The sequence below is a fragment of the Hypanus sabinus genome, chromosome 27, assembly GCF_030144855.1.
Source record: "Hypanus sabinus isolate sHypSab1 chromosome 27, sHypSab1.hap1, whole genome shotgun sequence".
In the NCBI taxonomy this organism is placed as follows: domain Eukaryota; kingdom Metazoa; phylum Chordata; class Chondrichthyes; order Myliobatiformes; family Dasyatidae; genus Hypanus; species Hypanus sabinus.
This window is the reverse complement of record NC_082732.1, coordinates 4,820,997-4,833,660: the sequence shown is the minus strand read 5'-3', so window position 1 is coordinate 4,833,660 and position 12,664 is coordinate 4,820,997. Positions and strand designations below refer to the sequence as shown.

The following is a 12,664-nucleotide window of genomic DNA, read 5'->3' as shown; positions in this document are numbered from 1 at the left end:
CACGGAGGACAAATCTACCTAAACTGTCAGACTCCAGGGAAGAAAATTCTTCACCACAGTTGATGTCAACATTCCTTAAAAGCTGACCTTCCTGTATTCCCTTTTTAGCTCTTGCTTTCTTAAATAAAGCTTATGTGGTAACTTGAGCAAATATGTCCAGCTACAGCTCACCTTCTCTATTCAGAAGTAAAACCTACTATTTGCCTTTTACAGTTTACTTGGCCACTGCCTGAGAACATTTAAACTCATTGACTGGTTATCCTGTGAGACTGAATCTGCAAAGTACGTTCATGCTACACTGTTCCCTCGAACATTCAGTATGGCTGTATTCCTGCATCTCTTTTTCTCCTGGTGATTTTACTTGGAGGCTTTCTCATCTGTTTCAGTTTTCAAAAAAGACTTATATATTGGAATGTATTTGCACCATTTGTTTTTATTTTCTAGTGCATGCTGTTATGTATGCACTATAATGTTGAACATTATGGCAAATATATTTAACTCACGCATTCTCTCCCCTATATAGAATATAAACCATGATCAATTAAAGTTATTTTCTTACGTTGTAATAGCCTTATCTGACCAACGGTTCTGTATCTCACTAGTAAATAAATAGATGCACTGGAATGACACAGAGTGTGTTAATAGACCACAATAGCAAAATGCCAACAATGCAGGAAACTAGAAATGAAACTTGCCAGAAACATGAAGCAGCTATGGAAAGAGATAAACAGATAATGTTTGGAGTGGAGGATCTTCAGTGGTCCTTGTTAAGGTTAACAATCTCAAGAATTAACTCTCCACGCAACTCTTTCACTGTTTACAGAACTTAGTTACTTTGTTTATAAAAATGTTTTTGGGAAAGTTCACATGCACAGTCACATAGGAGCAGAGAGAGGACACTGAGATATATGAAATGCTTAGTTTTATAGATAAAATATAGAGTAAACCATTAACATTGAACCACTGGGCATTAATTCATGTCCATGGAATATATATTTACATCTGATATGTTAAAAATGTGAGCAGGAATTAAATCATTTTTAAGAAATCTACCTGAACAATTACATACATTCAGCTTTGAAAGCAGATGGTCAATAACATAAATGAGACTTTTACACAATCAGGCATGGACAAATCAATATTCATTCTTTTCATTACCTAGCTGGATTTCACCCTACACTAGCTGGAATTGAAATTATTCAAAACGTTTAACTTTATTAGGAGTTCACTGACCCTTCTGGAGTGAATACTAACAAATTGAAAGTCTAATCACACTGGTAACCAAATTCTAACTGTTTTGTATCTGTACCTTCAAGATGAAACATTTTTAAGTGCTGGAATGCACTAGAAGATTACTGAAAAGTATACATCTGATTGGCTGAACATGTAAAATGATATTCTAAACCTGAAATGGAGTCACACTCTACCAAGTACGGGACTGAAACTCACATTCAATGGGAGTAAAACTTACCATGTATAAAAGGATTAGTTCTTATTTCAATTAGAATGTGATCAATAAATTCATTGAAGGGAAGATACCAACTAATACAAATATACAAAATTCAGATAAGCATCACACTGCAGAATTCATTGGGGGTGGTGGGCGGACAGATGATTCTTTAGGAATGCAGAGGGAAATTGATGAAGTGGATGTGAACAGAGTAGATGTTAATTATCTTGTTTTACTGTCGGAGGCTATGAGATTGCGAATAATAGTGATCAATCCAAAAACATGGTTGTTATTAATGTAGTTAGTGCCTGGATTTCTGATATGATTAAAATTGTGCATCTTTTGAGTAATGATATGGGCAACATTAGTGATATGAAGATTTGTCTTGAATATTTGCTTAATGATGCAGATAAAAGTGATGCCACTAGTAAGAGGTTGTGTTAATTGATAAAATTTCTAGTTCTGGAAAAGAAAGGTGAGTACGCTAGAACAACTGAGTGAGTTAGGGCAGGTAATGCTGATAAGAGTGGTTGAGACAAAAAGGAATCTGATGTCAAGAGAAGATACGAAGTGCAAAGGAGAGTAAGTGATGCTCCAAAAATTGCATGGAGATCATAGAGCCTTGGCCAGGCAGGTGACGGTGGGGTTCCACCAACAATGAATATTGCAGAAAGTAAAGCCTTCCCCGCCACTGAGCACATCTACACAAAGCATTGTGCAGGAAGGCACTATTCATCATGAGGGCCTCCACTCACCAGGTCATGCTGTCTTCTCTTTGCTGCCACCAGAAAGGTTGAGGAGCCTCAGGACTCGCACCACCAGGTTCAGGTACAGTTATTACCCTTTGAACCAGAGGGGATAACTTCACTCACCCCATCACTGAACTGTTACCACAACCTACGGACTCACTTTCAAGGACTGTTAGTCTCACGTGCTTGATATTTATTAATTATCTGGGGGGCGGGGCGGTGAGGTCTGATGTCCCACTCACCCAGAAAAAGTGCACACTCAATACATCGCCTCTCCTTTCCCAGTGTAGTGATCGCCTCGTGGTCACTGTCTAGCTTGCTAGGCAGGAGGTCACTGCAAATGGCCTCTCCTACACTACTGTGTCCATAGCAACATCTTCTCATTGGTGCCCCCGTTTCCACCGAGCTTGCTACGTCGTGGCGTGACCGTGTATCCGGCGGTATAACTGGATGGGTGGGCTGGGCTCGTTAGCCTTGGTTGGCAGCCAGCTGAAGAGAAGGACAACTCTGACTCCAAACCCGGGCAGGTGGAGATCGTTAGCCTCGTCAGGCCATCCACCTAAGTGAAGGTCAGTCCGATGTAACTCCTAGGACCCGAGGACATCGCTGTCACCGTCCCAGCTTGCTAGGCTACGGCAGATGAACCCCGGGTGTAAAGGGTGGGGCCAGTACTGCACACACTGCCCTCCACGTAAAAAAACCATTGCGCAGGCCGAAGGACACGCCCATGTCTATGACCATCCTCCCCCAACCATTCATCAAGCCCTGTAGTGATGGGAAAGGGGCAAAAATGGCAGGTAGATGACGACACTGGAAGCCGCAGTTCTGATCCTGCATGTAGGCAGTTCAGGTGTACTGATGTTGACCCCAGAGATGACGATATCATTCGGTAGCACCCTGAATGACCAAGCAGCCTTCTCCGGGGACAGCACAGCTTGCTCCACACAGAGAGGGGCCTAGAAAAGGTGGCCGAATCGAAGATCATTTCCATTTCCCCCAGTTGGCTAGCCACGGTCAATGGGCATCCTCAAATGTGGTCAAACAACAACAAAAAAGAAAAAGTACATCCTGCCTCACAAGGAGTGCAAGGACTAAAGCTTGCATGCTGGAACATCAGAACCATGCTCAATTCAGCAGGCAGTGGTCGCCCAGAACGATGCTCTGCTCTGGTTGTGCATGAACTTAAGACTGAAAGCTGACATCGTTGCTCTCAGTGAAGTCCGCTTCCCAGAGGAAGGCAGCCTTACACTGTTACACTGATCTGTGCAACCTCGTACAGAACGCCCCTGCAGACGACAAGGTCATCACCTTTGGCGACTTCAGTGCCAGAGTAAACCAAGATGCCGAAGCCTGGAAAGGAGTACTTGGCAAACATGGGTTTGGAAACTGCAATGACAACGGGCACTTTCTGTTAGAGTTTTGCACATCACCAACATCATTTTCCATCAGAAAGACAGTCTGAAGACAAACTTGGATGCATCCTCGGTCCAAGCATTTGCACCTCATAGACTACATGGTGCACCAGAGAGATCTTTGGGATGTCTTACTCACCCGAGTGATGCCCAGCGCAGAGTGACATATGGACCATCGTCTTGTCCGCTGCAAACTCAGTCTCTATTTCAAACCCAAGTGAAAGAGAGGAGGCACTCCAAGAGAGAAGTTTCAGGTTGGAAACTTGAAGTGAAAGCTGACTTCCAGGCGAATGTTCAGTCTAGATTTGACGATCCCAGTTTCCCCACAGACCCCTCTCCAGAAGTGCTTTGGGACACCTAAAAGCCACCATCCTGCAGACCTCTGAAGAAGTCCTAGGGCTTTCCAAAAAGAACAAGGACTGGTTCGATGAAAATAACCAGGAGATCCAAGAATTGCTGGCGAAGAAGAGATTCGCCCACCAGGCACACCTTGCTCAGCCGTCTTGTCCTGGTAAGAAAGCAGCCTTCCACCTCGTATGCAACAACCTCCAGCGCAAGTTTCGAGAGATTCAGAACGTGTGGTAGATCAACCTCGCAAAGAGAACTCAGCTTTGTGCAGACACCGGTGACTACAGAGGATTTTATGAAGCCCTGAAAGCAGTGCACGGCCCTTCGCACCAGGTCCAGAGTCCCTTGCACAGTGCAGATGGCCAGGTGCTCTTCACAGACAAGGTATTTATCCTGAACTGGTGATTGGAACACTTCCAGACTCTCCTTAGCGCCAACCGCATGGTCCAAGACTCAGCAATTCATCGCATCCCACAACAGCCAGAGAAAACAGAAATGGACCAGATTCCAGCCCTAAAAGAGACTGTCAAGGCCATAGAGCCACTGAAAAGTGGCAAGGCAGCAGGAGTTCATGGAATCCCACAAGAGTTTTGAAAGCATGGGGGCCCAGCGTTACACACTACACTCCACTTTGCTGCTGGGAATAAGGCAAACTACCACAGGACCGCCATGAAGCAGTTGTCATCGCCCTGTATAAGAACAAGGGGGAAAAGTCCAACTGCTCCAACTATCGGGGAATAACTCTGCTCTTCATTGCAGGAAAAATCCTTGCACAAGTACTCCTGATCAGACTGATGCCCATCATTGCAGAAGTACACCCCCCAGAGAGCCAGTGTGGCTTCAGAGCCAACAGGAGCACCACTGACATGGTATTTGTTCTCAGGGCAGTTCCAAAAATAAATGTAAGGAACAGAACAAGGGACAGTATGTGATGTACATTTGTCGACCTTACTAAAGCATTGGACACCGTGAGCAGGGAAGGTCTTGTGGCTAATCATGGAACAACTGGGGTGCCCCCAAATTTCCTCAGCATGGTCATTCAGCTACATGAAGATCAGAGTGGCCAAGTCAGACACAATGACCTCTCAGAGCCGTTCCCAATAGGCAAAGGTGTAAAGCAAGGCTACATCCTCGCACCGACTCTTTTCACCATCTTCTTCAGCATGATGTTCGAAAGAGCCACAGAAGACCTTGATGGTGAGGATGGTGTCTACATCTGATACCGCACCTGTTCAACCTGAGGCGACTACAGTCCCACACCAAGACATTGGAGCAAATCATCCGAGAGCTATTCTTCACCGACAACGTTGCCCTTACTGCCTGCACGGAGACAGCCCTGCAGCGTATAACATCTTGCTTTGCAGAGGCTGCCAAGCTCTTCGGACTGGAAGTCAGCTTGAAGAAGACTGAAGTTCTCCATCAGCCCGCACCTCAGGAAGATTACCACCCTCCCTGCATCACCATCGGCGAGGCAGAGCTGAAGACAGTCCACCAGTTCAGCTAACAGGGATGCACCATCTCGTCAGGTGCCAAGATTGACTAAGAGATTGACAACAGACTGGCAAAGGCAAACAGTGCATTTGGCAGGCTGTGCAAGAGAGTCTGGAACAACAAGCATCTGAAGAAAGGCACAAAGACAGCATGTACAGAGCCGTTGTACTGACCACCCTCCTGTACACTCTGAGTCGTGGGTCCCTACTGTCACCACCTACGACTCCTTCAGTGCTGCCTCTGCACCATCCTTAACATCCATTGGAGTGACTTCATCATCAACATTGAAGTCCTTGAACAGGTGGAGGTCACCAGCATCGAGGCTATGCTGTTGAAGACACAGCTGTGCTGGGCAGGGCACGTCTCCAGGATGGAGGATCATCACCTGCCCAAGATTGTGCTGTATGGCGAACTCTCCACTGGCCACCATGACACGGAGACACTGAAGAAGAGGTACAAGGACTCTCTGAAGAACTCCCTTGGTGCCTGTCACATTGCCCATCGCCAGTGGTCTACTCTAGCCTCCGATCGTGAAGTCTATCTCCTCCTTCGAGAGCACACGCAGGGCTGGCCTTGAGGACAAAAGGAGAATGAGGAATAACCATGACACAGAAAAGATTTTCCCTTGCAGTCGCTGCGGCCGGGTCTGCCTGTCCCGCATTGGCCTTGTCAGCCACCAGCGAGCCTGTAGCAGATGTGGGCAGCTCCCTTCCTAAATCTTCATTCGTGAAGCCAAGCCATGAAAGTTAATTATATTATTTCACTTTTTTCATTTGTATTTGCACAGTTTGTTGTCTTTTGCACACTGGTTGTCCGCCCTGTTGGGTGCTGTCTTCCATTGATTCTACTGTAGCTATTAGATTTACTGAGTGTGCCTGCAAGAAAACAAATCTCAGGGTTGTATATGGTGACATACATGTACTTTGAACTTTGAAGCCCGTGTTAGGGATAGGTTTGCTGTAAGCAATAATAAGGCCATCATTGATAAATTTATTGTGCTAATGCATCTTGCTAATACTTTTTTAAAGTTATTGAGAGTTCTGTAGAGGTGACTGCAGACACACTAGAAAACCTTTGGATACTAAGGCAAGCCCCAGTGGAATTTGTGACAACAGATAGGAATTTAATAAAGAGCATGTTTTCATTATGCACAAGGTGTAGAAAGATCTCAGGAAATCTTAATGCTAACAATTTGGTGAAATTAAAGAAGACAAAATAGGTGATCTATTATAATCAGATCAATTATGAGAATTTTAACCAAAATTCTGGTCAAGAGATTAATAGTATTTTCATCAAAGACTATAAGGTATGCCAAAAATAAACTCTTTATTCTTTAACAGGATTAAACATTGGAATGTTATTGTTAGATTTAGCATCTGTTGACTAGGTCAAATTTAAGCTGCCCAAAATTTTGAGCTGTTGATAATATGTCAATTTTGTTATTCCTTAATCTTAAACAAAGTGTTCCATTATTTAATAAGGGAAACAGGGATAACCCTGGTTACTATACACCAGCAATTCTCACATCAGTGTTAATGGAGAGAACTCTAAAGGATAGGATTTATAAGCATTTGGAAAACTGTGGCCTAATTAGGGACAGCTAGCACAGCTTTCTGTGGGTCAAGCCATGTCTTTCTTTCTTGACTGAATTTTTTGAAATGATGAGGGTGATTGATAAAGGTAGACCTCTTTATGATGTCAAGATGGATTTTAATAAGGTGTTTAACCTTTGTGGGAGGCTCATCCAGAAGATTTAGATGCATGGGATCCATGGTGAATTGGACATTTGGATACAGAACAGGCTTGAAGACAGAGGAAGGTGGTCGAAGGCTGGAGGACTGCAATTTGTAGTGTTCCACAGGGATCTGTACTGGGACCTCTGCTTTTTGTGATCTATATAAATGATCTGGATGGATGGGTTAGTAAGCTTGCAGATGATACGAAGATTCGTAGTGTTGTAGATAATATAGAAGATTGGAAAAAAATACAGCAAGATTCAGATCACTTGTAGACATGGGCAAGACCCTTAACAGTGCTGATGAGCAGAGGGATCTTGAATCCAAATTCATAGCTTCCAAGTTGATAGGGTGGTTAAGAATGCATGTGTGAACGCTTGTCTTTATTAGTCATGGCACTGAGTTCAAGAGTCAGAATATCGCAACTTCATGGAATTATGATATTGTAGCCAAAGGTGAGACTTGGCTGTGGGAAGGCCAAGATTGGCTCAATATTTCAGGTTCCAATGTTTCAGATGCGACAGGGCAAGAGGGAGTAAAGGGAGAAGAGAGGCGTTACAAATTAAGGGAAATGTCATGGCAATGCTCAGTCAGGACAGACTGGAGAACTCGTCTACTGAGGCTTAATGTGTGGAACTGAGAAATAAGAAAGGTACAACCATGTTAATTGGGCTAACAGTTAACTGTTAGAGACTGTTACAAGAAACATAAGGTTTGTATAGTTGATTTAACTTTCCATATATTGACTGGGACCAGATGTGACAGAATTTGTAAAATGTGTCCAGGAAAGTTTCCTTAATCAATGCACAGAAGTCCAAAGAGAGAATGTGCATTATCTGATCTATTAGGCAATGAGATAGTGCAGGAGACAGAAGTTTGCGTAGGGGAACACTTTGCATCTAGTGATCAGAATACCATTATTTTCAAAGTAAAAATGGGAAAAGGATAATCTGGTCCACGGATTAAGATTCTAAATTGGAGAAAGACCAATTTTGATGGTATCAGAAAGGATCTGGCAAATGCGGATTGGGACAGGCTGTTTTCAGGTAATGGCACTTTTGGTAGGTGGGAGGTCTTCAAAAGTGAAATTTTGAGAGTACAAACTTTATACGTGCCTATCAAGATAGGAGGTAAAGATAACAGGTTTCAGGAACCTTGGTTTTCAAGAGATACTGAAGCCCTGGTTAAGAGGAAAAAAAGAGGTACATTGCAGATATCAGCAGGTAGGAACAAATGAGGTACTTATGGAGAATGGGAGATGCAAGAGGACCATTTAAGAAAGAAATCAGGAGGGCTAAAAGAAGGCATGAGGTTGCCCTAGCAGACAAGGCGAAGGAGAATCCTAACAGCTTCTACAGAGATATTAAGAGCAAAAGTTTAAAAGCAATAAAATTGGTCCTCTGGGAAATCAGAATGGTAATCTATGCCTGGAGCCAAAAGAGATGGAGGGAGATCTTAAATGGATTTTTTGCATTTGCATTTACTCAGGGGACAGACACAGAGTTTATAGAAGTGAAGTAAATCAACAGCAAGGTCATGAACCCTATATAGATTTCACAGGAGATGTTTGATGCCTTTAGGCAAATTAAGGAGGATAAATTCCCAGGGCTTGTCAAGGTATACTCATGGGCCCTAAGGGAAGCAATTGCAGAAATTATAGGGGCCCTAGCAGAGATATTTAAGTCATCCTTTGCCACAGACGAGGTACTGGAAGATTGGAGGATAGCTAATAGATTGCTTAAGAAAGGATTTAAAATTAAACCAGGAAATTATATCTCAATGAGCTTGATATTAGTAAAGAGTAAGTTACTGGAAGGTATTCTAAGAGGCCAGATATATGAGTATTCAGATAGACAGGGACTGATTAGGGATTGACAGCATGGCTTTGTGCAGGGTAGATCATGTCTAACCAACCTCTGAGTTTTGAGGAAGTTACCAGGAAAGCTGATGAAGACGAGATAGTGGATGTTGTCTACATGGACCTTAGCAAGGTACTTGACAAGGTCCTGAATGGGAGAGTGGTCAGGATGGTTCAGTCGCACAGCATTCAAGATGAGGTAGTAAATTAGATTAGACATTGGCTTTGTGGGAGAAGACATGGTTGTGGATGTTGCCTCTCTGACTAGAGACCCGAGACCTGTGACTAATGGGTACACTGCAGGAATTATGTTGGGTCCATTGTTGTTTGCCATCTATAATCACCAATCTGCATGACAATGTGGTTAACTTGATCTGCAAATTTGCAACTGACGCCAAGATTTCAGGTGTAGTGGACAGTGAGGAAGACTATCAGAGCTTGCAGCAGAATCAAGACCATCTGGAAAAATGGGCTGAAAATGGCAGAGAGAATTTAACGCAAATTGTGAGGTGTTTCACTTTGGGAAGACCAACCAGGGTAGGCCTTGTACGTTAAATGGTAAGACACTTAGATGTGTGGTAGAAGAAAGTAATCTGGGAATACAGGTCCCTAATTCATTGAAAGTGCCAGCACAGGGAAACAGGGTTGTAAAGAAAGCTTGTGGCACACTGACCAAAATATTGAGTACAGGAAATGGGATGCTAAGTTGAAGATTGAGGGGGATTTGATAGCGGTATACTAAATTATGAGGGGTATAGAGGGGGTAAATGCGCAGGCTTTTTCCACTGAGTACAATGGGTGGGAGTACAACTAGAGGTCATGGGTTAAGGACGAAAATGAAATACTTAAGCAGAACACGAGGGGAAATTTCTTCAGACAGTCATGACAGTGTGGAACAAGCTCCTAGTACAACTGGTACATGCAAGCTCGATTTCAATGTTTAAGAGGAGTTTAGATAAATACATAGATGGGAGGGGTATCAGGTCTATTTAATGGCTTGGCACAGACTAAATGGGCTGAGGGTCTGTTTCTGTGCTGTACTTTTCTATGACTTTACAAAACTCCAGCTGGGCTGTATCTGGAGTACTGCATACTGTTCTGGTTGCACCACTAAAGCAGGATTTGGAGAGGATGCAGAAGAGGTTTACCAGGATGCTGCCTGGATTAGATGGCATGTGCTACAGAAACTTAGAAATCTACAGCACATTACAGGCCCTTTGCCCCACAATGTAACCTACTCTAGAAACTGCCTAGACTACTGCATAGTTGCAGTAGGGAACCATCTTCAATGAAAAGAACAAGGATTTCTGCAACAGGCCTCCACAGAGCCCTGATTTTCATATCATCAAGGCTGTCTGGGATTACCTGCAGAGATAGCAATGAGACAGCCAGCCAAAGTCAGCAGAAAAAAACGTGACAAGTTCTCAAAGAAGCTTGGAACAACCAACCAGCTGATTTTGTTATAAAACTGCACTAGTGTACCCAAGATAATTGATGCAGTTTTAAAGACAAAGGGTAGTTACACCAAATGCTGATTTAGGTTTTTTTTACTGCTCTTTATGGTAAAATGTTTTGATATTTAGAAACTTTTCATTTCATGATTTTTGGCAGTACCTTTTCTTCACAGAATATTTTTTTCTGAGGCCTAAGACTTTTCCACAGTACTCTAGAGGCACATAGAGATTTCTTAAGAGACCTTTAGATAGGCACATGAATGTGAGGGAAATGGAAGGATATGGACATTCTGTAGGCAGAAGGGATTTGTTCAGTTAGCTATTTGCTTATTCATTTCATAGATCTGGGACAACATTATGGGCTGAGGATCTATGGTCTATGTTCTATCAGAAAGATTGGTAGTGGTTATCGGAAAATGTACATGCAGTGAATTGACACAAGACAGGAAGTGTAATTGCATCCAGCATGAATCCAAATAGACTAGTATAGAAAGAATATTTTTAGAGAAAACAAAATGGTAGCCCAATTCCTCTTTACTTCAGTGCATCAAATGATGAAGACATCTATTCAGTCATTTTAAAGTTTTAAGAGCAGTCTATTAAAGTTGGTTTTGGAAAAAAAACCTGATCCATTTAGTGTGTAATTCATCAATAACATGGATAACTCTCTTTGTTTATTCAATGGACTAGTTGTAAATACCACCAACCTGAAACATTTTGCAAATTATGTTACACATGCTGGCCACCATAAACCAGAGTTGCAAGGCAGAAGCATTAATTCAAATGTGGTCCCTGCTGTGAACTAATTCCCTAAGTGTGAGTAATAACAGAAGCGACTGAATAATCCAGAGGTTTTTCTGTATTCAAATCTATCTTGTTAATCAGCAACACAAAGGCCCTCATTCTTTAATATATTTTAATTGTACCCAAGATAAATTACTCCTGAGACTACAGTCATCTTTTTTTTTAGATCAAAGAACATCCAGTGCTCAAGGACAGAGGTAGTCAGCCTATAAGCAGGGAAAAACTCTGGCCTTGCACCTCCCTATGTTGGAATGCCTGGAAAAATTCAGATATTCCCCTTCTTTGCTACACCACCTTAGGATGAACTTCTGATCACGTCTGGTCCAGGTGATTCATTCCTTATACTGTCAATATGAACTTCTTTTTTAAAACACCCTCCACTATTGCCCAAGATACTCTACTGTTTAAAGCGAACCAGGCTTTAGGAGATCACACAGTGCTATTGCTACTAGGCTCACTGTAGCTTCAGCCCAACAACCTTTCCTCTGTAGGATACTGTGTCTCTACAAACATTCAGGAGTTGCAAGACATTAGCGATAACAGGTTTCAAAACCTTAAAGTCATTGCAAAAAGCACTCTCTTGAGATCTACAAATTGAAATGATGTGTGATCCTAGGCAAGATGAAAAGACAATGCTCTGTTAACATTCCTGAAGTCTTCCAATTGTGCTTTGGACAATTATCTTTACACATTCTCATTGGGTCTCTCCACAGATGAGTGTCACAGTTCCATCTAATATATCGTCCACTTTCAGAGCCACAATTTCATGTTGTCCTGATGAACCATTGTGTGAATCGGGCAATGCCACATATACCTGTGATTCAACACCGGTCAGGTGAGTCTCCTCCACCGATATCACCTGCTGGGTAGTTGTCAACTGTTCAGATGTTTGGATAACCTACATTAAAAAAAAACAAAAATCAGTATGAAAAGTAAAATTTTTATGAATTTACAAAGACTCGGTGACTACTTTTATTAGGTACACTTGTTCATTAATGCAAAGATCCAATCAGCCAATTATGTGGCAGTAACTCAATGTATAAAAAGCATGTAGACACGGTCAAGAGACTCAGACTAAACAAGAGGATAGGGAAAAATGTGATCTAAGTGACTTTGACCATGGAATGATTGATGGTGCCAGACAGGGTGGTTTGAGTATCTCAGAAACTACTAATCTCTTGGGGTTTTCACACACAGTGGTTTCTACAGTTTACAGAGAACGGTGTGAAAAACAAAAAAAACATTCAGTGAGTGACAGTTCTGTGGGAGAGCACACCTTGTCAGAAGCGAATAGTCAGACTGGTTCACGCTGACAGGAAGGCAACAGTAGCTCAAATAACCAGTGTTGCAACAATAGTGTGC

General features: G+C 42.6%; 1 protein-coding gene across 5 annotated transcripts in view; it reads right to left on the bottom strand.

Annotated features, from left to right (window-relative positions):
* Positions 1–988: 988 nt before the first annotated feature.
* The window catches only part of zbtb40 (zinc finger and BTB domain containing 40), a 129,830-nt gene continuing 118,154 nt past the window's right edge, over positions 989–12,664 (bottom strand). For all 5 annotated transcript variants that reach the window (XM_059951699.1, XM_059951698.1, XM_059951700.1 and 2 more), the window contains exon 18: positions 989–12,200. In XM_059951699.1, coding sequence (XP_059807682.1) covers positions 11,997–12,200 — 204 coding nt within the window. In that variant the 3' untranslated portion in view covers positions 989–11,996. The remainder of the gene's footprint in view (positions 12,201–12,664) is intronic.